Source organism: Gallinula chloropus (assembly GCF_964237585.1).
Source record: "Gallinula chloropus genome assembly, chromosome: 2".
NCBI classification, from domain to species: Eukaryota; Metazoa; Chordata; class Aves; order Gruiformes; family Rallidae; genus Gallinula; species Gallinula chloropus.
Genome location: NC_140086.1, coordinates 139,488,791 through 139,515,034, shown reverse-complemented (window position 1 = coordinate 139,515,034; position 26,244 = coordinate 139,488,791). Strand labels below are relative to the sequence as shown.

Below are 26,244 nucleotides of genomic sequence, written 5' to 3'. Positions count from 1 at the left end.
GGCCCTTAAAGCTCGCAGGAGCTGCCAGGTACATCCAGACAGCTTTGTTGGGTTTATTCCGGTTTGAAGTCCTGGCAAGGCAAAAATATTCAGCTGTTAGGTGGTGGTATATGCGATTTGCAAGTCGGGCTTAAACAATACTGGTGTTAGAATTCTCCTAAATGTTTCAGGTATTGATACAATGCTAATTACAGCTTATGAACTATGTTGAAGTGAAGGAGAGTATCCTAGCAAATATTAACTGAATCAGCAGAGAGACTGGATGATGCTAGAGGTCCAAAGGCTGTTTCTGAACTAAAGAAAAATGTAGCTGGTGTTCTTAATTCGGGAAGAACAGGTTAAATACTATGTTTTCTGATCTTGAGTTTCCTTAGATATGTCCATATTGGCTTCCAACATTTTTTGTTAGGTTTTTCTTTTGGTATCATGGTAGGAAAGTGCGTGAGTGGAAAGTTGGGTGGTTAAGTAACAGACTCTTAATGTCTTCATTTTTTTAATCCTGGTATCACAATGTTTATGTCAGGACAGCTTCTCCCAGAGGCAGCTCCGTCAGTCATGAAGTGCTTCTTCCATGACGACTTCAGGGTTTTGGTATAGTTTGGTAAATACCTTTCTGCGGCTACTTTTTGCATTCGAGATAAGTTTAGTGTATATTGTCAGTGTTATTGATTGCATGCATCTTATTCACGTGTGACATTTTTCACTGATGTCTCACTTTCACTTGCAAATAATGTATAATACTGGATTTAACAATTTTGCAAAAAAAAAAAAGTGGTGAGATAGCAGTTTATTCATTTGTTGAGTACTGGGTGTTGAATTTAGGGGCATGGTTTTGTATTATGAGATTTTTTTCAGTTATCACCACAAACAGAGCATTTTGACTTCATAAAAGTAAATTGTGGGCTTTTCCCTCTATTGCTGGCGAACTGAAGAAGTAGTAGTATGATATTACTCTTTTGTTTATTGTATTTCTGAGTGGATGGGCTTTCCTGAAGTCCCTATATCAGTTCTGGACGGGCACACAGAGAATGCGGAAGCAGGCAGTGTGTCTGGTAATTGTCCTACTCTATGATGGTGCACTAATCAGAAATGGTGTGAAAAGTGTGAGTAGGGATTTTTGTTACGTTGTGCAAACATTTTCAGAATTTATTTTTAGAATTTAGCTAAATTAATGCTACAGTAGAACTGGCTATGTCATCCTCCTGATTAGGAGATCTGTTGCAGCTTCTGATTGAAAAAGATTTGTGGTAAAGTTCAGCTACACTTACAGAAATGTAAAGTAATTTAAGCTAGCAACAACCATAGTATCAGCAAGCTTTTGACCCAGCCTGTATCAGTCTGTCCTGGAAATTGTATAGGATTCACGTTAGTTGTATTTCAGTTTTGCTGTGTAGGATGCTTATAATTTAATAGCAAATTGTATGCAACTTACCTGAAGAGGAAAATACCAAATGTTGATGAGTGAATAATGAAGAAATAAAGCAACTAGGAAAAGGCATAATGCCTGTTTATATATTGTGAAAGCTCAGCTTTTTAAAATTAATTTCTGGTGCTTTGTGGTCTACAGGCTTACATGTTTGAATATGTCCTCTCCCACTTTATTGAATCTTTGTGTACATGTAGAGAAAGTGTATTTAAACCTGTAGTCAACATATGTAAGTGATGCTTGACCGGACTTCCCTGTAAATAGTGGGGTTTTTATGAACAAATGGCTTATCTTGTTAAATATTGGCTGTAGAATTGTTATTTTAATGTTGTGCAAAATACATGTCTTGAAAGGTGCTACAGTTTAGTGATGAGGGCTGTTGGTTTTGTTGCTGCCCAGGAAAGTGGTGGGACCAGCACCTGTAACTTTCAAGCTGGCAAGGAATTCCCTGTAATTGGCAGAGTAGTCCAAATACATAAAATTACACAATTATAAAATGTCATACTGCTAGTAGACAGCTGTGAAGGGAAAAATGTGCAAAATACCTGCAGTCAGTCTCAGTTTTGTAAAATATTTTAATGAGAAAGCTAATATGCTGTAAGGATGGAGGACTGATGTTCTAACTGGAATGATAGATATGATTTTTGATCATTTTGATTCTTGGGATTTGTTGTTCGTTGAAAGTGATTAAAGATGAACTCACAGCTTTGGAGGCGCGAATTGCCACCAACTGCAGAAGGCTTGGCTGTTTTGTACTGTTACAGCTTTTTCTTTAGAATTGATTTGAGCACAGTCATAAATCTACTGCAGCACATGTTTTGCTGGAACACATCAAAGCAGCAACAGTGATTTGTCACTTCTCTGTTGAAATACTTAGGGTTTTTTTTTAAATTGAGCATTATCTCTGTGCAGTTCAGAGAATTCTTATAAAATTATAGTTGTCCTTATGATAAGCTTTTCTCACTATCAGTTTGAAAAGTCTCCATTTGAAGTTTTATGTGTCATTGCAAGAAAAGGTATACTCAGTGTTCTTCATGCTCTGAAAGAACATGCTCAGAAGCTACAGTTTTCATTGCACCCCCTGACAAAATTCTGAATTATTTGGCGTGGAATATTTGCAGAGACCCTGCCATTTTTCACATTATGTACTGAGAAGCAAGTTTCTTTGTGCTTCCTTACACTCTTTTTTGCTTTGAAAGCTATTGTGCTACTGCATGTCTGACAAAACCGTAGTAGCTGCTAGAAAATTCCTTTAAGACTTTTCTTTTAAGTTTTCTAGAATTCTGTTACCATGTCATTTATCTGAGGGGGGAAAAAAAAGAAAAAAGAACAAGTTTAAAAAAAGAAGTCAGGTATGTATGAGATCCAAATGCAGATGAGGACTCTTTTCATTTAATTCTGTGAAGCTGGACTTCTCATCCTTGTCTGAACTCTCAAACTTTCATGAAAGAAAACAATGGCGGAAGGGTCATGGATGGCTTGTACTAGGGTTTCTTGGAGACTGAGTTGGAATATAGGTTATTCAAATGTCTGGAGAGTACTTACACAAGAGAGTAATGACAAAGTTGAAGCTCTTTTTCTGTCTATACCTTTTTAATGTGTTCATTTGATAGAAGATACCTTGTCAAATTCAGTGGTTCGGAAGCTAATATGTAAGGGAGCAGATCTGGAATCGCTTGGAGAGTTTGTCATTCCTTGTGACATTGATATTCCTTGGAGGCTGCATTTCCCAACCTTCACGGTTGTTGACTTCAGGGATGAAGCTTCTAAGAGCAGGAGAGTCTCCTTTCTTGGTATTACAATGAAACTTTGAAATGTATAGCAGAATGAAATAAAGTACTCTCATTACCTCATCTTTCCTTTAGTTTTTGCTACAGATTCTAAGAAATGAAATGAAATTTGGAAGAGGAAGAAAGAAAGGAAAGAAAAACAAGTGCAGAAAAGAGGGAATGAATTAAACTTTTGTGGCTTTTTATTGTTGTTTTTAATGAAGGAAATTGTCTGAAAGAAGGAAGAAGAGCCAAGACTGTTCTAGCCTTGAATTGTTTCTTGGGAAGCACTTTTCAAGAGTGTGCTGAAGAAATGTGAGGCTCCAGTTGAATTGTAAAGACAGTACATCATACTGCTTCAGCACAATGAAGGTTGTTGTTGCACCTGAAAGAAAATGGTTATAAAACCTTTCCATCTGAAAATGCATCTATCTTGCACAGGTGATTGTGTAGCCTGTCCCCTTCCTCTTTTCTTTTATAAATGCTCTTCAGCATTTATGTGAAGGTTGGTTTTGAGTTCCGGAACTATCATTGTTTGACTTTTATGTCTGAAACAAACTCTCTGGTTCATTGTAATTAGGAGTTAAGCTTTTATCTCATCATATCTCACTGCTTTTGTCTGACTTCAGGCCCACCAGGTTGAAGAATTTAGTCAATTTCTTAATTGAGTGGTTGGGCTTAAGTCTTAAACTGTTATTTGCAGTTCACCAGGTTTGACCAACAGTAGTATTTTTGTTGCAGTCCCTGCTTGTAAAACAATTGCTTGAATTTTTTTATTTTCTTTTTTTTTGGCAACAGAATTACTTGATGTAAATACCTGTAAAAGCATCAAGAGACTTGCTAGGATAGGCAGGGGAGCCTAAAGGAACTTGGTAGAAGCTATTTTCAAGTCCTGGAGTTGTTTACCATTTATTTTTTAAAAAAACCTTACCAACAGCCTCAGAATTTAGCAAGAATAGGCATTTTGCTGTCAAGTCTCTCAAGATTTCTCACACTTGAACATGGCAGTGGGAAGACTTACTGTATTTATGGATACGCCTTTGATAACTTCATGATTGGGGGGAGTGTTGGAGGATAGAATAAAATTATAAACCTGTAAACTCAGAAAGAATTAATATAATGTTCATACAAAACAGCTAATAATGCACTTAGGGAAGGAAAAACTTGTGCTGGCACATGTAGCCATCTGTTGGAGCAGGAGGCTGATATGGGAAAGGGATTGAAAATATTTTTTTAATCTTTATTTTTAAATGTTGTTCATATGGTTACAGAGGAGGATAGACAACAGATACAAATGGGTAACTAAGTAAAAAAAGTATAGAAACCACCTGCCACAATTTCATGGGAGAGTGTTTATGTTCTGACACTTTCTCCACTGCTCTGCTGGTTACCAAGGAGTTGCTGGCTCGTGCCCGGCTCTGGAAGCCGCCTCTCTCACACCGACACCTCTGCTGATCTGCTCCACTCTCCCCCTGCTTGGTTTTCTGGAGGAACAGCCCTCCTGCTTTCAGATTGAGTAAGTCTGGAACCAGTAGCCTGGTTGTAATTGCAGGAGAAGCCTCAATACCGTGTCATATACCGCTTTGTGGCAAGTAAAAGGAAGGCTTTATTTGCTAGGCATTAATACTGGTACAGTTGTATTTTGTGGCATAAGTACAGAAATAGAGCTCCATTGAGTTTCTGTTTCTTTTCACGTACGTTACAGGCTGTCAGGACTTCTTCACGACCTTCAGCTGAGACCCTGTCCTTAGGTGACTCCTCCTGATGGCTGTTGTTGCAGAAAAGGATTTTATTTTGAGGACATATGTAGGCTTTTATATGCCTAAAGTCTATGCAAGTTCTCTTCAAAATCAGACCTTTTATCCCTGTGAGGAGAGGAACATAAATTTTAATGAACTGAAAACTCACTTTTCTGAAGTTAAACTGTGCTCTGAACAGGAAGAAGTATTAATTTTAGAAGTGTTCAGCTCCATCTTCCCATGTCCAAATTATGTACAATGATGTGCAGTGATTCCTGACTGACGGGATTGTGCTGGACTCAGTAGTTATGTTAATTTTTAGGTATTAATTTAGCAGAATAAATATGGTGGGGTGAGGAGTAAAGTGTTGTGTAAGCACTGCCCTTAATAACTTCCAGCATAAAACTTGATTTTTCTTTGCTTCAGCTGTTCAAACTCCTTTTCAGATTTGTATGATCGTGGAATTCCTACTCCAGGTCTGATCAGCTGGCCCTCCTGTGAGAGTGGCTTGTTTCTCACTTGGCAGTTCAGCACAGGCATTTAATCTGCTCGTTCAGTTCAATGTTTCAGACAAACACAGAGAATTAATGTCAGAGCTTCCAGTTCAAAAATTCTTCCATCTGGCACTTCAGTGACCTTTTTATATTTGCTGTCTTCCATATGACAAAGACAGTTGGTTTAACATCAGCTTCAATTTCAGAAATAAACTAGACATTTTTGGAGGGTGCCTTTGAGATGGGGTATGGGAGATGTATGAGTAGGTTTGTGCTGGGTACAGCAAGGGGGATACTGTATGCCCTGACATCATTTTCAGTCTCAGCTCTGTTTTCAGTTGCATTTGCTAGTTCATAGTAAACTCTCTATCCATATAAAGTTAAACAAATAGTACCTGAGAATATGAGCGATAGTTCTGGGACAGAGCTGTTACCCCTGGAGGGTACCTGAGAGAAGCCGCAGGCCATCAGGGCAGCAAATAAAATGCCTATTTTACAGTAATTTTTTACTCACATCTTCCTTTCTTCTTTGTATGACCCTTACTTTATCTCTTGTCCTTTTTATTCCTCTCCTACCCTCCCATCCCTTTATTTTTATATCTTACAGAAGTTCTTGCACTGCTGTTTTTAGCTGTGCCCATCAAATGTTCAAACCAAAGAGCTGGTGCTGATGATTGCAGGGAAGGGTGAGGGTTGAAGGACCTTTCAAATTTGGGCCTGATTTTGCTGGTAGTTCCAGTATGAACTTGCTGGTGATGTCATGCAGCATTACGTGCTCTACTTCCCCTTTCACTATTTATTCACTCCCTTATCTCATGGCTTGTTCTTCCTTGATCTGTACCCATATTGTAGCTTTCTTGCTAGTTGAGCTTTCTAAAAGAAACTAGCATATCTTTCTTTGTGTTTGTGCTTGTGGGTGAAACAGTCTTCTCAGACCCTCTTTTCAGGGGTGATGGAGAGTCCTGCCAGCTGTGCTGAGAAGAAGCAGACATGCTATGGTTATAACAAGAGCCATTCTACTGCTTTGTTCTCCAAAGAGAATGGTTATCCAGATAGTTGCATTTTTATTTTGAACTAAGCTGCTTACAATACTCCAGAACATTCCCAAACTGTGTTTTATAAGTCGGAGATGTCAAATTCTGGTGCTGCCAGAATCTGCAGATGACTTGTGTAGTTCCCAATTGCCATGGTACCGACGGAAAATGACATGCTTATAAAGGAAAATGAAAACTTGTATCCAGATAGGATTTTTTTTCAGTGAAAATTAATGCTGGCCTTATGCTGTCAGCAGTTCAGCTGTTTGGTTAGTAGTCACTTGCCTATTTATGATTTTTTCTTTGTATGCGTTAGCTAAATGCAAGTGCTAAGTCTGTTCTCTGTAATAGAGATTGTTATGGTACTTTCTAGAGGGCTTTGGCTCTCCAAATTATAATCTGTATCTTGAGAACATTTCAGTTAAAGAAGACCAAATGCTTTACACAGTTAATTAATGTTCCCAGTCTCTCCTTGTGATAGGGGCAGAATCATATTATGAATGGAAAAATGGGATGTGGCATTCACCCACCCAGCCCCTTTTTCCCAGGATGTATATACAGTGGCAATGGCCCATGGGGAATAGGAGGTGGGTGGCAATTTTTAGTATTTTACATAAGTCCATAAGTACTGAATGATGATAGTAAACATCTGTAGGATGTTACCTGTAGGAATTAAAAAACAGGTATAATGCATCTTCATAAAAGATGTGTTTAGCTTCAGAGTAGCATGTCTTTACACTATACAAAATGTTTAGGTTTGTTTTTTTAATTCCTGTGGCAGGATGTGGTGTGTCATACCGGAGTTGATTGTTCTTTGTTACTGCGGGTATCTATATTCATATGAATAAATTCCACTGATACAGGACAGCCTATCTTTTACTAAGTACCCTAGCAAGTGATTAATTCAGGGGACATTCATGAGTGTTTTAAAATTCATGAACCACAAGAACTATAAATTACTTACATGTTTTAACTGATCACTCTCATTCTTTAAATCCTACATTACTTTAAGCGTTAAATGAATAAATCCAGTAACCATTAATGCTAAGAAACTTGTTTGTTTGGGACATCTTAATTCTGCTGGCAACAATGAAGTGATTAAAAAAAAAATCTTACATTAAAACTGTATCACGATAACTAAATCTGGTAATTTATTTAGTTAGTTATTGCAATAATTTCAAATGCCAATTAAGCAATATTGCTTGAAGTCATATAAGGTAATTCAAATAGACATTGTCCTTTAGAAATGGTTCCATGAATGGTTATATTGATTTTTATTTAATTAATGGCGCTTATTATGGACTTTATGCATGGAACAAAAATACGCTTCTTGGGATTTCAGTCTCTTAACCTTAGCATGACTTTTTATAGGAAAACTTTGGCTATTTGCCGACATTATGTTTTGAGGTACAATAAATACTGTTATGGTAGGGTAGGGGCTCTAGGAAACTGTAACCCAGCAATCCTTACTGATGTGATGATGACTAAGTCTGTTTATCCTGCAGCAGTCTTGGGATACTCTTAAACTGATTGTGAGATTGAGTAAAATGAGAGGGGAAGAAACACTGATCAAGCTGTTTTGTGCATTGTCTTCTGATTTTGATCAGCAACTAAGAAAGTTGTACTATCTAGGTTATTCTTTTCAGTGGTTCTAAGATTAGGAATTGTTAAGTGCCCTTCCTTTAATGTTCTAGGTATGTGATAATGGTTCTTTTTACTTGAAATAAATAAAGCAGCGCTCTTACTGTTTCATGTCTGGGGTCACCAAACTTGCCTGAAGTCAGAGGTGGTGAGTCATCTGGATTTTCTTGAGCCTTTACTGTCTGATGGAAGTTGGCATGGGAGGGAATGTCTGCTCTAAAAATCCTTGCATAACAGAGTTTTTTCGTTGTGTTGCCTGTTATGCATTTAATGATCTGTAGTTGTTAAACGTATTCAGTTGATTGGCCTATTTTTAAATCCTCTTTCCTAAAAAAGGGGCTCTAGTGAAGATCCCATTCCTCTTCTCTCTACAGTTAGGAGATCTACCAGCAGAAATACCTCTTATGAAAGTGATAACTGTGGTTTCATTGCACCCCTTTTAAAAGCCAAATAGCTTGTGAAATAGCTTGTACTTGTGAAAGCTCTGTGTCGAATGTAGTTTGTGGAGGGAGAAGTACCAAATCATGTTAGTAACCTCTGAAGAGGAAGGGATCACTGAAAGTGTTGACATACCTTGAAGTTTACTTGTATGATGACTTAAGTTAAAGAAGTGATTAAAACTGCTTAATGGCTCATGCTGTTTGCTAGATAGAAGTTGCTTTAAATGGATATCACATTAATACTGAAAGCTCTTGCCTCGTCTTTCTTTTGATTGCATTTTATAAAGCATAATTGTCATCTTGTGTATGACAAACCAGGATATCACCTGTTTTGTTTCTACATACACTTGGGATAAGTACTTGTAATAGTTAAGTTGCCATTGATCTCATCCTCATGTAGCACTGATTTAGACTGGGGAGGCATTTACAGCATCTCCATGAGTGTCTGGGCTCCACTGTTTTAAGTACAGCATTACATAGATTTATAGAGCAAGGGCAAGAAGGGGTGATGAATCATGTAGATTGGCTTCCTATAGGTCATGAGCTCTTATGCTTGTTTAGCTTTTATTCTGGTAGCTGTAGCTAAAGCAGATATTCAATAAAATCATCCAGTTTTGAGGCTGCACAGATAAGGGTTGGTTTCCATTACTTTCTGGGTGACTTTTTCATCTTTATTGGAGTGCACAAGATTTGTTCTGTATGTAGGGTTACATAGACAAATCAGGTGAAATGTGATTAAAAACAAAGGTCCTGTCTTAGAGACGGCCAAATGGACTCAGAAGGAAATTCTGATTAGCCCACAGGATCGCACAGGGGCATCTAAAAGAGGCTGAAGATGAACTTGTGTTCTCTGTGACAAATACTGGGGTTTAACTGAAAAACACAAAAAGGAATCTAGAAATAAGAGGCAGTGGGCTGTGTTTCTCCTGACCACCAGCAAGGAACTACCAGGTGGTAGAAAGTGGTTTACAGGTCTAAAAGCTTCTGATGCTAAGTATTTGTACGTATCATTTGAGAGGCTGGAATTTCTCATTATCAGTTTTGTTATGTGATACAAGGGAAAACGATACTTAAAAGGCTGAATTAGCGTAATAGAAAAATTCAAACCTGAGCTGTGCCTAAAAGCGCTCTGGTCATGCTGGTGAAATCTAAGATCGTTTGTATGCACAGGAGTTCTCCACATTATGCTGTGCATTAGTCTTGCTCAGTGTGCTGTTGCTTTTCTGCATGGTAAGTTGCTATAGAATTAAGTTCTACCATTTGCTGGAGCACAGGAGCTGCAGGTCAGCGGACTCAGTGCCCAGGGGCAAAGGCAAGGTTTTTGTGGTAGCTTAGCTCTTGCTGATGGAGGGAAACCTGAAATAATCAGTGAGTTTACTGCAACCTTAAGCTGTGTAATTTTGAAGTCATGGCCAGTGCTCAGTACTGATGTTTTAGACCTGCTCCTTTCAGATTTTACAGAGCAGATTTTCAGTGTAAAGTTGGACTTGGCCTATCAGTGACCGAATATGAACTGACCACTTAAATGTTGTTTGTCTTCAGAGTAGGGTCGGCATACTGTAGGTGCATACTCTTCAGCAGCAGTGTAAGCTCCTGTTGGTTGGCGTCCCAGTGCGTTGTGGTCATCTGTCACTCGAAGAGAATGTTTTATTGCTGCCGGGGAACTATTGATAGAGGTGAGAGAGAAGTGATGAATGAAACCCCTGGCCAGCACTGGCAGAAGGAGTGCTGCAGTTGCAGAGTAGGCAGAGCAGCATGGAGAGAAGTCTCTGCTTTTGCGCTTCCCTGCGGTCTTCAGTCTTCTTCCACTGGTGATACTGATGGTTCAGCTTGTACATCCGCTGAGGCTTTTGACTTCTGAGCAGGACTGGTTGGTGTACATCCTGGTTTCAGTCATTTGCTAGTTTGAAGTTGGCTATTAGAAGATGATTGTGGGGATTTTTATCCTACTTCAGATTCACTGAAGTGACCTGAAGGTGAAAGTGTCTCAATTCAATATCTAATTCCAAACTATTACTGCTTCCAGTAGAGATGATCAATAGTAACAGATGTCTTGTGTTATCTGTTTTTTTTTAATGCAATGCTTGCTTAGAGCTAGACATGGAGATTTTCCAGTGGAAAAAGAAGCAGCAGCACTTATGGCATTACCATCTACAGTATGTTTATAGCTGTGGATTCCAAATATTTTAACCAGCTACAGGTTGCCTTTGGTAATTCAAAATAAAGACAAGTACAGCTTTTGAACCTTTCCTCCCTATTTCCTGCCCCTGTTTTCTAGATCATAGGAATTCATAAGCTGAGAAATACTCAGCAGCACTGCTATTTTAATAGTAATTTCAGTTTACATTGTGTTAAAACATCTTTGTCGGTAGCAAGCATTGCAAGAACATGGATCTGGAGAGGACAGTGTAAAGTATGTGAGTGCTTGTCTGAGCATATAAGTTGTTTTAGGGAGAAGCAGCCAATTAATTTTACAAGAAGGCTAATTAAAAATTCTTTGTGCGGTAGCTCTTTATCTTTTCTCTCTGAAGTAATAGACCAAAATTACATAATTGCCTTAATTTTGGCCTGAGAGGAAATTGTCATTTGGAATGCAGGGGGGTGTTCCTTTTTTTCAGTTAAAACTTGGTTGAATTTTGGTCTTGGAGAAACAACTTTAATGAGAAGAAATGTGAACCCCTGTAAAGCCCAGTTTGTAATGCTAGTAACGTCCTTCATTAGAGTTGACCTAGTGTGTGATCATTTGACCAGATGGTACTGTGCAGGAAATGTACTTTAAATTTTTAATGAATAAGAGAAATCTTTGATCTGCTGTTACAGTGGATCATCAAAACCACAAAACATAAAAACCCACAAAAGTATAGTCACCTAGTATTTCTATAAACAATTGAAAGAAATTGCGTTTTAAGGCACAGAATTCCTCTGGAGAGATGGCAAAGAATAATGAGAAGTTTGTATTGGAGACACTTTGAGTTGGGGCGGGGAGGGTGGAAGAGTCCTGGTTAGATGTTAATGGTAATTTTTTTTTTTTTTGAATGCAAACTATTTTATGGCAGCAACTTTTCAAAAAATGCTTAGATTCGATGTGCTTGAATGGAACATTATGCTCCTTTAATTGTATGTATTCGAACAGCATGGTTGACAGCAAATTAGCACTGTCTGTCCTTAAATACTTGCAAATATAATGGAAAAAGTACATTGTGGATGCTTTTATTTGCCTTATGGTTTAAGGAGACTCTGGGGTCTGCTTGCACCACACTTGATAGCTTTTCTCTGAAGTCTGAAAGCTAAAATAATTTCTTCCCAAGTAAAAGTTGTGTCTCTTATGGGTGAAAACAGAAGCTGAGGCCTCGAGTACAACCCCCCACCAACTGTGTGATTAAAAATATCATCTTATATGTTAGAACATATTAAAATTAAAACCATAAACGTACATGACTGGGGTATCTAAACTTGCTTTTCTGCTGGTTTAGTTCTTTTGAACTAGCAATAGCATATTTTGGTAGCTCAAGCAGCAAGTTGTAGTCTTCAGGGCTTGGCAGAGTCATACTTCACAGTAACAAAGAATTGAACTTCTGTGCTTTAGTGTGCCATTAAGCTGCAGTCTCACGTTGCAGTGCCTGGCAATTGATTTACTGATTTGATTTTTCTGAGACATACGATGATAATAATAACACCACCACCACTGTATAAGCATTATTTAAAAATACAATAATAAACCGGTGTTGGATCTTTGGCAGCCCAGCACCAAAGTGCACGTACAAACTACCATCATTTATTTAAGTTTAGTCTCATCCAATTTTAAACAAATGGAAATCAATACTGTTTGCGGGTATTGGTGGCTAGATTGGGGAAAGAAGTGAAGTGTCCTTGTTGCTAAGAAGATATTGTAGGAAAGAACACAAATGTATTACTTTTTATATATGTTCCTCTTCTTTTTTTTTTATCTTTGCTGAGTACACTGGACAAAGAGAGGCTTTTTATTGTTACAGCTGTGGTGTTTGTCCCCTGTGCAAAATGCATATGGTGTTTGTGATTTTACTGTAGGTATAGAAGATGAATACTTAGGGAGTCTGATGTCTTTGATGCTGGGTAGATGGATGGATGGATTGACATGGACATTAAGCCTGTTAGAGCCAACGAATGCTGTTCTTTCCTTTCAGATATGTGTCACAAAGATGTCTACACGGAACTGCCAGGGAATGGATTCGGTGATCAAACCTCTGGATACAATTCCTGAGGATAAAAAAGTCCGGGTTCAGAGGACGCAGAGTAGTTTTGATCCATTTGAGAAACCAACTAATCAAGTGAAGAGGGTCCATTCAGAGAACAACGCTTGCATTAACTTCAAAACTTCATCAGCAGGGAAGGAATCACCGAAAGTCAGACGGCACTCCAGCCCCAGCTCTGTAAGTCCACAGTCCTGAAACCTGTGCGGGTAGCAAATGGTGAAATTACTAACACCTAATAAATGTTTTCTTGCTTAAGAAGGAATTGACTACTTCAAAACAAAACAAAAAGCTCATGGCTCCTACTAAAGATATTTTCAGTATATAATTGTAGTGCTATGTATAAAATAGAGTAAGAAAAGAGAACTTGAAAAATAATGTATTTTGAAATTCCTCTCAGATATTAGCTTGGGTATCTTCTATGTTTTCTAATAATTTTCCTTTAGTGATCCTGGTTGAAGCATTACAACTGCTAAAATACTTATGTTGCAAATTTTGCAGATTGCTTATTTGTGAAGAGGAATTCTTTCCCATGAAGTTTAGGAAACCACATGAATTGTCTTTTTTAATTTTTAGATTTAGGTTTTAGAGAAGAAGATCTGATTTGACAGATTTTTGATACATTTTAAAATTATCTTTTTAAAATCCAGTAGTAAAAGTAACATTTATTTCCGTCTCAGAAACTCTATGTGTGAGAGAGGGAGAAACAACTGAGAAGGGTTTGGCAACACATCATCATTGTTGTTTTATGTTTTATTCTCAAATATTTTGAAAGAAACTAGATAAATAAAATGTCATATCTTCCATGAATAATGCCCAGAACAGATTTCCCCCAAAAGACCTTCAAAATTATTGAGAAACTATTTCTGTTATGCTTTTGTGAGAAAAATCCATAGTAATGTGACCTTTGAGTTGAAGACTACAGATCTTAGCAGAGCGGATGTAACACTTCAAATCTTAGTTGGCGTGAAATAATTTAAAAGGTTGATTGCCTTTTCTTTTTTTTTTTTCTTTTTGTTTTCCTCTGTCTTCTGGACATCATCTGCCCTCCCTACAGAAGTCTGACTGAATTCTGTCCGACTTCTAAGAAGGAATGGCAGAGATTCATTTTCTGTGGATGAGCTTTGTTTAACCCGTGTGAATATGACGGGTAGGATGTCATGCCTCCAGGGGACTGTCCTTTTTAGAAAAGGTTACATTTTAAAATGTAACCATCTGTAGCAAAAAGAAATTTGCTTTTTCATCATTGCCTGGCATTATGTAGCTGCTGCCAAAGATGTGTCTGACTTGTTCCAGATGAGTCCCTAACAAGGAGTTCTTGCCATGAAACTTTTACAATCATTAAGGGTGGATGGAGCGGCTTGTACTGTTTGTACTCCTGTGTGATGCCCCATTGTTGTTTGGCACTGTAACTGTAAATTTAAATTACTTTTTTTGGTGAAAGTCTTAAGGGGTTTTTTTTTGGTATTAACTCGCTCCCCATCTCCACTGTTCTTATCTTCTTCCTCTTAGAAACTATCACTAATTGCTGTTAATGCTTTATGTACTTATTTTTTATTAGAACTGAAGGTTTTTGAAGCAGACTTGTTTTAAACTCTGTTATTGGCGTCCTGTTCCTTTCCAGAGCGCCTGTACTCTACTGTATCCATGCAGTGTCCTACAATCCTAGTATTTTCTTACGTAAATTATGTCAATGATTCCTGTTCTAGTATGCTGCTGGTTAGAGATCTAGCTAAACATACGCTTTTGGTTACCTTCTCCTGTGCTGACTTGTACAGACTTGCTGGGGACATCTCGTGTATTAAAGTAGGTGCATAGGACTTTCCTGAAATACAATTCTAATCTGTGAACTTCTGTAATTCTCCCTGATTTTTATAGCTCTGTCTGTTGAAATCGGGTCTTCCTTGGAGGCACTGTTAAGTAGTTTTTGACTCTTATTCACAAGGAGTGGTCTGAAGAGCACCTAACAAGGAATAATCTGTGTAATTATGTCAGTGTTCATGTCAATGAAGGGGAAAGAGCAGAACTTAACAGCAAAAGGTGGTGTTAGCACTCTGCTCATCGCAGGTTGCACCTACTAGCCCTGCCCGGCAGACCTAAGTTCAGACATCTAAGGCAGAGATATCAAGCTGCCCCCGCTTTGCCCAGAGCCTGAATATGCTTCCTCAGGTAGGAGATATTCTGAACCATATGTCATTGAGCATGTGTCCATGTTGTTAGTTGCAGGAATTTGTCATTCTCTGGTTTTGAATTACTCTTGAATCGATGAAGGGTTTTGACTTTCATTTTTTTCTAGTCCTGATGTTGTGCAGCAGATGCCCTTGCTACTTCCTGTTCTGATCTTTACTGCTTTTTCTTCCATGTGAGAGCATTGCTACATATTATCCCTTATTGAGTTATAACTTGATTCTCTGGAAAGTCTTCTGCTGTATAGATTATATCGGTCTGAACAGGCCTTTCAGTTTCTGTAAACATTCTTGAGCACACTGTGCCCTCTGGGTCCAGATGTCATACTGGCTACAGTTGTGTAGTTGTGTTTCAGTTTTGGCTCTATTTTCTGTAGGCTCTATTTTAAGGTGCTCTGATAGATGTATGCTGGTTTCAATTTGCATTTTCTATGCTTGATTAATAGAGGAACTGAGTTTGATAGGCTTCCTTTTAGTCTCTTCCCTTCCATCTTTTAAAGTCCTCTGTAGCCATCAGGTGGGGAAGTGACGTCTTATAGAAGGTACACAACCAAGGTCTGCAGTCTCTGTATCACCGCTTCTGCATATGTGGAAGCTTTACTTGCCTCAGAAGGACCTTATTTATAATGCCCAGGGGTATTAGCTTCTGTTTTGATTAGTTTCAGAAGCTTTATCAGCTCTCTGGCAGGTATCAGCTTCAGTCTTTGCTGTAGATCGCCAAATAATACTCCAGAGGTGAGATGTTACACATTTTGTGCTTTCCATACCTTTGAAATGCTCTGCACCTTGTGATGAGAAGGATGACACACACACACACAGATTTGGGGAAGCCAACACAGAACTCTGTGTTCCTGCCCACAGATTGTCACTTGGAAAATAAATCATTTGCTCTTGAACATGAAGTAATTTTCTGCAATTAATGTCACACCTCGTGCAACCCAGTAGAAATCCTGTGTTGTTAATTAGTGCAGTAGCATAGAGACAGAAATTAGCACGTTATTTTTTGTTCTTATAAGATAAACTTGCTTTTTATACTTTAGTCTTTCCACCTGACATTTCAGAGAATCACAGAATAGCTAGGTTGGAAAAGACCTTTGAGATCATCAGGTCCAACCATACCTGTTCTCTAGTAAACCATATGAGCACCTCATCTACCCATCTTTTAAATACATTGAGGGACTCAACCACCCTCCTGGGCATCCTGTTCCAATGCCTGATAACTCTTTTGGTGAGTATTTTTTTCCTAATGTCTAATCTGAGCCTGCCCTGATGCAGCTTGAGCCCATTCCCCCTCATCCTACTACCTGTCACTTGGGCAGAGACCAACATCCTCTTTCAGGTTACAGTAGGCAGCAATAAGGCCTCCCCTCAGCCTACTCTTCTCCAGGATAAACAGTCCCAGTTCCCTCAGCCAGTCCTCATAGTTCGTTCTCCAGCCCCTTCACCAGCCTGGTTGCCCTTCTCTGAACATGCTCCAGGTATTTCTTGTAGTGAGGGCCCCAAAACTGAACACAGTACTCGAAGTGTGGCCTCACCAATTCTGGGTACAGGGGCACAATCACTTCCCTGGAACTGCTGGCTATGCTATTTCTGATGCAAGCCAGGATGCCATTAGCCTTCTTGGCCACTTTGGCACACTGTTGGCTCATATTCAGTCATCAGTCAACCAACACCCCCAGGCCCTTCTCTGCCAGGCAGCTTTCTAGCCACTCTTCCCCAAGCCTGTATTGCTGCATGGGGTTGTTATGTCCCAAGTGCAGGACTCTACACTTGGTGTTATTAGACCTCATCCTGTTGGCCTCAGTCCACCGATTCAGCCTGTTCACATCCCTCTGAAGAGCCTCCCTACACTCAAGCAGATAAGCACTTCCCCCCAGCTTAGTGTCGTCCACGAATTTACTGAGGGAACATTCAATCCCTTCATCCAGGTCATTGATAAAGATATTGAACAGGACTGGACCCAGGGTGAGCCCTGGGGAACACCACTTGTGACCAGCCTGCAGCAGGATTTAGCTCCATTTACCACCACCCTTTGGGCCTGGCCATCCAGCCAGTTTTTTACCCAGCAGAGGGTGAGCCTGTCCAGGCCAGTGGCAGCCACTTTCTCAAGCAGAACGCTGTGAGAAACAGTGATAAAGGCTTTGCAGAAGTCAAGGTATACTACATCCACAGCCTTTCCATCATACACTTAGTGGGTCACCTTGTCACAGAAGGCAATCATGTTAGTTTGGCAGGACCTGCCTTTCATAAACCCGTATTGACTGGGCCTGATCACCCAGAGTATGGTTTACATACTCTTTATGTAAAACAGTTACATTACAGTGTCTTCCCCCTTCTTTTAAATGAGATCTTTTCTTATGAGTGGGATTTCCAACCTGCTTAAGCTGATTGAAATTGGATGTTATTATGGAATGAAATTTCCAGCTGAACAGACTTAATCCTTTCAACGTATCAGAATAATGGATAATATTCACCTTGGAGGTAGTGAGGAAGGTGTTCGCCTACCTATGCATCACCTGTCAGCCACCGTTAGAGGAAGGGAACTTGAGAAATCTTTGTTCTAATCCAGCCCAACAAAACAGATACATGTATTTATTCATGTTTATATATATATATATATAATGTTATATGTAGCTGTAGTTGCGCATACTCATCTATCTGTCTATATTTGTCTTTCTAAAAATCTTTTGCCGAGTCTTTTGCCTCCCAATGGAAGAAAACACTTTTCTCCCAAAGTGAAGAAACAGTAAAACTACAAAATAAACTGGACAAAATAAAAAAAGAACAACTCAGAACCAAACAGATGCCACTGTTCCCAAAATAATGCTGGCTTTGGAAAGTAGTTTTACTCTAATTCTCTGAAAGTTTCATTTGAGATCCATGCTCTTTAGGCATGTAGCGTTATTTATTTTCCCAGTGCAAGGTGAAATTATATTTGGTATACACATTTTATATACTAAAATAGTACTCTTACATAGTGTTTAAATAGAATATTGTGAGTTTTATAAGCTAGCCATCTGGTCAGGATTTAGTTACGAGGTGATATACATTGGTTTGTTCTCTTTGAATGGCTTAAGATCCATGGCAATTAATTCAAACATCATGCCCAGGTGTATGTACTACCTTTCAGTTACTCTGTAAAATTTAAATGCAGAAGATCCTAATCTTCTAACTCCCATAAATGTAAAATACCATTCAGATAAAAAAATTAAATTGGATGAGCGGTGCTTTACTGCATGGACTCTGTGCTCTTGGGAGAGTGACCTCTCTTCTGTTTCTGTAACATCTATTAATTTTCAGTGCTGCTATATACAGCTTTTGTCGAAAAAAGTGTAGGCAAAAAGCATGCACTGATACTATTAATACGTTGTAAAGCAATTGCATAAGACAGCCAGCTTTAAAGTAGACACTAAAGTCAGAACTTTATCTAAAAGTTAGTCATCATAGAATCATAGAATGGCATGGGTTGGAAGGGACCCCAAGGATCATAGAGCTCCAACCGCCCTGCCACAGGCAGGGCTACCAACCCCCAGGTCTGGATCTACACAAGGTTGCCCAGGGCCCCATCCAACCTGGCCTTGAACACTTCCAGAGACGAGGCATCCACCACCTCACCACGCTTTCTGTAAAAAACTTCGCCCTGATATCTAATTTAAACCTTCCTTCCTTTAGTTTTAATCCATTCCCCCCTTGTCCTGCCATTGTCTACCCTTTTAAAAAGTTGAATCCCCTCCTGCTTATCAGCTCCCTTCAGGTACTGGAAGGCTGCAATGAGGTCCCCCCGCAGCCTTCTCTTCTCCAGGCTGAACAAGCCCAGCTCCCTCAGCCTCTCTTTTGTAGGGGAGGTGGTCCAGCCCTCTAATCATCTTTGTGGCCCTCCTCTGAACCCTCTCCAATAGTTCTACATCTTTCTTCTACTGCGGGCCCCAGATCTGGACACAGTACTCCAGATGGGGCCTCACGAGGGCAGAGTAGACCTCATGAAGGCAGAGTAGGCCTTACGAGGGCATCATTTCAGTCTGCCGAAGCCGCTTGGTGTGCTGTTCTCACCTGTCTTCCTCTTTAGCTGTATGCAACCTTCTCCAGTTTTAGGAACCTAATAATTACCAGGGTAACTGCATCCTTCCTGGTCGATACCTTTTATGGAGGTAAGATCATTTCAGAGCTCAAGCGTAGAGTGGATTTTTCTTCCCTGGCACAAGGAAAGCTTTAATAATCACTAACCTGGGGGATACTCTCCAGGTGCTAAGGCAGATAAAATGTGGTAGTTGGTCCAGCTCTTGTGCTTTATTACCCTGGAGAACAAGTAAACAGTTGCTCTTAATTTTTGGTGGTGTGCTAAAGGGTTGGAAAGATGGGATGGGATCAGGTAATGGGAGAGTTGAGTTTGTATTCTTAAACATCTCTGTATTCCTTGAACATTGCCCTAGAAAACAGCCCAACTTGCAAGGCTTAAAAAAACTGAGAGAAAAAAGTGTGATCAAATTGACCTATTATTGTAGGTTGGATGCAACCTGAAATTAGTGTGAAACTAGGATATGGTTTAGTGAAAAAAGCTTTATCGTTGTGTTAAAAAGACAAAATATAAAATTGTAAAAAAATATTAAAAAATATTATTGAATCTTGTGATTTAATCTCAGTTAACCCTTGTGGCCTTTTACTTTCAAATTTTTCTAGCAATGAATTTCCTTCTTTTGAGGCATATAATAAAACAGATCTTTAGTTTTGATTTTCAATAATCTACAGTAGTACTGTGAACATAATATTTTTCCCTTGAGGACAGTTTTATATTGAAGTTTAATATCCTGCCTTTAAAAAAAAAAAGAAAAGGTCTATTTTAAATTTAGGCTTAGGAGTGTGACGGTTAAGTGTGACATTCACAAGCTGTTTTGCAGTTATGAAAAATGCATGAGAACATAACCCACACAGCTTCTATAAGAATAGTCAGGTGATTTTTCAGTGTAATTTTCCATTAAAGCTTTCTTTACTACATAGCTTTTGAAAATTTCAAAGAAAGAGAGGTATTCACATGGTGGTGTAGTGCAAGGACTCCTACTTCAAGATGTTGGATTAAATCTGGTATCCCTCCTACATTCTGTATCAATGAAATGGCTACTTGTAATGACCTGGTCAGAAAAGACGGTTTCTTCTTCTTTTTCTCTCTGTTATTTTTAGTACTCTCAAATCAGCTTGAAATAGTAGCTGCTTCTATTTCTGTATTCAACATTTTGGCATACTCTTCCTATCCTTGTTACTATGATCTGTATTCCTTTAAACGGAGGGAAAAAACCCCCACCTAATCTTAAAGATACAGCTGTAAGCTGTGCTGCTAAAGATGCTCACTCCCTGTGCTCATTGGTGCTCTTAGACTAATCTTGCACTGGGAAAAAACGTAGGCTAACAATAAGAAAACTACCATACTGGAAACTATTTTCAGGGATACTGAAGCATAAAGGCAAACAAGTAAAATTCCCACTGGGTTTCCTGAAGGGAGGAACATGCACCGTTCTGTGCTCCAGTTGCCAATGTCCTCGTGGGGGTAACATGATCCACCGCAACCTGTGCTGACTTTCACAGTGACTTCACGCTTTGTTTAATTCTTCAGAGGCATGAGGAACTTTGCTTCCTTCTGTCTTAGTAATTCATCCATCTTTTCCATTTGAGTTTTTGGAGGATTTTTCCCTAGCATGAAAGTTCACTTTTCAGTGATTTTTCCGGTGGTATCAATTTCTTGCCAAGTGGGTTTTTACTGCCTATTGAATTTTTGCACATTAAACAGTTCAGTCTTGGTTACAGGTACACCTGTTTATTGGCTTTGAAAGTTCTTTTGTTGTAGCGATGCAAAGCTATAACACTGAACAACAGGCTTCTTTATGCCTAAGTAGTCACACTAACGTTTGATATATATAAGTCTGTGCAGCCATGGGGAGGAGATGTCTCTGGCTTTTATCCAGCAAATCATGATAAAATTTTGATAAGAAAGATTTGAAGTCATTAATTAACTAAACAAGAAATTTGCATATTTGGTAAATAACCATTTTTCAGACATGGCAAAGATTGTCCTTTTGTCACAGTCACGTTATATTGTGATATTTTGATTGACTGAACATGAGCCAGCAGTGTGCCCAGGTGCCTAAGAAGACAAACAGCATCCTGGCTTGTGTCAGAAACAGTGTGGCCAGCAGCATGAGGGAAGTGGTTGTGCCCCTGTACTTAGCACTGGTGAGGCTGCACCTGGAGTACGGTGTTCAGTTTTGGGCTTCTCACTACAAGAAATTGAGGTGCTGGAGCAGTTCTAGAGGAGAGCAGTGAAGCTGGTGAAAGGTCTAGAGCACAAGTCTTTTGAGGAGTGGCTGAGGGAACTGGGGTTGTTTAGCCTGGAGAAGAGGAGGCTGAAGGGAGACCTTACTGCTCTCTACGCTTCCCTGAAAGGAGGTTGAAGTCAGGTGAGGGTAGGTCTCTTCTCCTGAGAAACAAGTAATAGTACAAGAAGAAATGGCCTCAAGTTGTATCAGGGGAAGTTTAGATTTAATATTAGGAAAAATTTCTTCACCAAAAGGGTTGTCAAGCATTGGAACAGGCTGCCCAGGGAAGAGTCTGAGTCACCATTACAGAATCACAGAGTGTTAGGGGTTGGAAGGGACCTTGAAATATCTAGTCCCTGGAGATAAAGATGTGCTGCTGAAGGACATGTTTTAGTGGTGGACTTGGCAGTATTAGGTTAACAGTTGGAAAAGATGATCTTAAAGGTCTTTTCAACATAAATGTTTCTGTGATTCTATATTGTTTTTTTAGAGGATTAAAAAGCAATGAGGGGTAAGAGCAGTAGAAGTACTTTAATGTTGTATCTTCAAAAAGTAGCCTTCAACAAACTTTTATAAAGATAGGTGCATTCAGCTAAAATTAGCAGAAATTTAGCTAAAATTAGTATTCCTTTCTGTTAAAAAATCTTGTCTAGATCAAATTGGAGGACTACACCAGCTTTCTAAAATATAGGGGAACTTCCTACAAGGCTTCTGCTTGTGAGACATTTCAGTGGCTGATGCAAGCGTACATCTGACGTGGTCTGGATATGTCTCACTTGCTAAATGTATTTCAGCCAACCATATCCTAGGCAGAATATGGGACTCTTCTGACTCAACAGGCCCAAATCTCAGTGTATATGCATTCACATATATTCTACCACATGGAATAAAATACTTTAAAAGAAGAAATTAAATGTCAATTTTCTAGATTTGATTTCAATATGAGAATTTTCTTTTTTTTAAAAAAAAGGGGATGCCATAATGTTGCTGTAGAAAGGCTTTTTCAACAGAAATGCTTGATAAAGATAAAGTAATGTGGAAAAATCTTGATAATGAAGTTAATGGCCATGAAGCTGAAAAAATAAGAGTGTGGAAGAGAGAATGCAATAACAAAGAAAGTAGGCTGAAATGGTGTAATTTTCAGGTGATACTTTACACTATTTAGATCCCTTCCATAGCCCTTACTTTAGATGACTTGAAGCTTAAAAACTAAAGTTTTGGAAAATTTCGTGGTCTTGCATTATCTCAGTCTTCTCTACCTTTATAATCCAGAAGTAACAGGAAGGGTAAGACATGTCTGAACTTCTTACCTTTATAAGCAATTTGTAATTGTAAATTTGAAATAACGGGTGAGGCTTCGTTTTTTAAAAACTGAGAAAAATTTGGGGAAATGGTAAATTTGTTCCTTCATTTTCTAAAGTAATTGCGTGTGCTGAGCCCTATCTGTCTCCATGTTTCATTAAGAAATGTCATGCAAATTAGTTTGCAAAGTCTGCTGCCTCAGAGTTTAATTAATTATTTGGGGGGGGGGGTGTTACATCCTCTGAAGTGCTTTTCTGCGCTAGATACCTTAACAATGGTAAGGGAAAAGGGTAAGGCATTTAAGATGGAAAATGCAAGGAACATAACGTCTGTTTCACAAAGGGAGATCTAACAGTGTGAGAATCTACTGGTTCGGAGCAGAGGTGAGCTTCACCCCGGAGGTGCTGTAACCTGGAAAGAGGGGGGCATCAGCTATGTGGTTTAATTGCGCGTGGCACAGTCAGTGGGCAATGGGTTGGGTTTATGGATGTTTTCTGGTTGTTTCTGGTCTGCTGTTACCCAACATGAGCTGGCACTGGGTAAGTGAGTCAGTCTATGGGGAGGGACAGCAGGTCAGCATTGGTGCTGCAGGGCTGAGCCCTGGGGCACTGTATGGTGTTGCCCCCGAGGACAAGGGTCAAAACTGGCATCTCCTCGTTACCATCGAAAGTGAGCTGTCCTCCCTGTCCCCCCCATCCCCCGCCAAATGTGAGCTTTTAGCATTTTGCCGATTCTTGGTGAGGTTGCAGCAGTTACCAGGAGGAGAATGAGTCAAAGGCATGACCTTAAATCTGTGCTTGTGGCAGCTGGAGTATGGAGAAATGAGCTTGAGGTTGTAGGAATAATTACTGTTGATGATTTACTGTGTGGTAATGGATTAAAGGCCTCCTGTTTCCTATGAAGATCTTAAGGCATTACAAGTTGTTGTGACCTTTATATTATGGTTTCCAGTGGTATAAAATAAAAGTAAATCTCAGTGTGAAAATAAGAATGGATGCAAAACACATGTATAAGCCTTGTCCTTTTTCTTCCTTGCTACGAGGAAGCCAACAGTGAACTATTTATTCACTGTTAACTAGGGCAGCACTTCCACTCCAAACAAAGCTACTCGCTCTGTGTTCACGGCAGCCTGCCATTTGGGAAATACTTTGCTATCCCTCTTCATTATATGGGAGACACAACATCTAACGCTTTTTTTCGGTAGTTTTGTAATTGGATATTTAAATTGGATACTTAAATGAGAAGGCCACTTGTATTAATAATTTAGGCCGCTCTATTAATGACATCTGTAATAACACTGTGATTAAAAAAAAAAAATTCCCTTCTAACCATGCAGAATGCATCTTTAAGCATGGATTGGGAACCCAGAATATTACTGCCTTATTGGTAATGAAGAGGTCTGAAGAATATAACAAGAAAAGGATTTAAGATTCCCCATATGAGAAATTTTCATCAGTCTACTAATATTTAGGTACCAAACACCAAAATAATAGTTTGTTCTATGTGTGTTGGAGGCAGATGAAAGGGCTAAATTTTGCAAACATGCATGTGTATATCCTAATACCAGGCAAAGGAAAGCTGGGTTAGTCTCAAGAAAGATATTTATATACCAGCATGCCAGAATTTTGGCTTAGGACAAATGTAGAATAGTTGAGTAAAGAGAATGTTTGTATTTTCTGATGGTTAATTCGGTCTATTGGAGAGGTATGAGGTGCTAAGTTGTCTTACCTGGGATACTCTTGTCTCTTTAAATATGTGTATTTTAGACTCAGTTGATTTAAAACTTTCAACCATGGTTTTAAAGGAATTTACACAGATAATGTGTCATGTACTGTAATGTTTGCCTCCTTTCAAAAAAATGAAACTTGAGTACTTTTTTGTAAATCAGGCATAAAATCTTAAATGTGAGCCTAGGCACTGTGCTGCACATGACTTAGAGTGTCCCAGTTGAATTCAGCCCTGAACATGCTGGATTTGCTTGGCTGCTTTTCTTTGTAATGTTATAACCAGAGTTCTAACAAGTCAGTCCCTGTGTGCGATTTCAGCATCAGTGCTGACCCTTCAAAGTTTCTGCTTTGTCCCCTTTTGCTTGGTTAAGGTACGGGACATCTGAGCACTGCAGTCTAAAATACGTGTAGAGAATGCTAAGGGTAGCTACTGGTCAGTCTTTTTGAAGTGCCTTTCTGGACTTGGGGGAAAAATAAAAAGCCCTATCCTTCCAGACAACTGGAAAATGGGAAACTTAAGGAAAACAGGATGCATTTGAAAAAACTCGATCATTTTTCAAATAATGTTATTTGAAAGTTTTTATGTCCAGTGAATTTCTGGTTTTGCAGCCTTATGGTGTTCTGTTAGGACTGAGTAAAAGGGGGGTGAGTACCAGTCTGTTGCAGAGGCCAGCTGAGCTATCGGACCCATTCAGCAAGAACCACTGCTTAGCTTGATTCAGTGTTAGACCTCTCAGGCTGCAGATATTAAGGCTACAGGACTTTATTCAACTATGGTGCATGTACATGCCATTAAAAGTATGGTGTGATTATGTCCACAGTCTGAAGACTGTAAACACAATTTAGAATCAAGATACTCTCATGAAAGATGCTTTGCTGTAGTATTTTGATCAGTATCTGAACAATGGTTGATGTACCAGGACATTGACTACTTAGAGCAATGTTTTTGGGTGGGCTTTAGTCTAAAAAAAGAATTTAAAATGTAAAAAAATTGTAAAATTAATCAACTCTTTTAATCTGATTGTGTAGGGCAGTTTAAGGCTGTTGCTTAAATCTTTTAACAAGATGGTTTAGTTGTTAATCATCTTTTCCCCCTATATGAGTTGATACATGTGAAAAATAAAACAGAAAAATCTCTTTGATAAAGAACAGAATCCTTTTGATAGTTCCAGTGATGGTAAGTATATGATTGATATCGGCAACCGCCATCTGGGGTGTTGAATGATGTTTTAATTGAGTAGCCTGTTATATTGTTTCATTAGCTCTGCTATTAATTATTGGTTTTTACTGTTGGCTGTTGTAAATGTGCAGATCTATGAGTCTTGATAATGACGTTTGGTCTGTAACGGCTCAATCAAAGCAGATAATGTTGCGGGTGCAACACATGCTGAAAGGTCACCTTTTTTCATTTTCTTTAGCCTACAAGCCCCAAGTTTGGAAAAGCAGACTCATATGAGAAACTGGAAAAACTAGGGGAAGGGTCCTATGCTACAGTGTACAAAGGGAAAAGCAAGTAAGTGGTGTTTTTTTTAATTTTGTGTTTAATGAAGATAAGCATATATTATTAACTGATGTCACTGCACTTGTACATAAATCCCTGTTGCAAAGGGCTACTGGCTGCCATGTGCACCAGAGAAAGAAAGGCTGAGACAATATTGCATCAGTAACATATAACCTTCGCATCAGAACAAGATGAGGTCCCATCTTGTTAATCTCATGTTTTCTTTGTACTTTGATCTTGTGATCTTGTGCTACTTCCTCAGTTCCCATACCAAATGAAATTTTAGGGGTAAAAGCACTATACGCTGTCAAATAGATTTTTCTGACATTCTGAGATCAATGCTGAATACATCCAATAAGTTGTTGGTCTTTTATTTGTCATTATTTAAAAAACTTGAATAAAATAACATGAAGGGAATTAATGGGATTTTGGACTACTGCATGTTTACTTT

The 26,244-nt window shown here is 38.9% G+C and overlaps 1 protein-coding gene across 2 annotated transcripts in view; it reads left to right on the top strand.

The window, feature by feature from the left end:
• CDK14 (cyclin dependent kinase 14) overlaps positions 1 to 26,244 on the top strand; it is a gene marked incomplete at both ends in the record, with an annotated part of 247,792 nt that overhangs the window by 64,370 nt on the left and 157,178 nt on the right. For both annotated transcript variants that reach the window (XM_084260301.1, XM_084260302.1), the window contains 2 exons: positions 12,707 to 12,952; positions 25,711 to 25,805. In XM_084260301.1, coding sequence (XP_084116427.1) covers positions 12,707 to 12,952; positions 25,711 to 25,805 — 341 coding nt within the window. The remainder of the gene's footprint in view (positions 1 to 12,706; positions 12,953 to 25,710; positions 25,806 to 26,244) is intronic.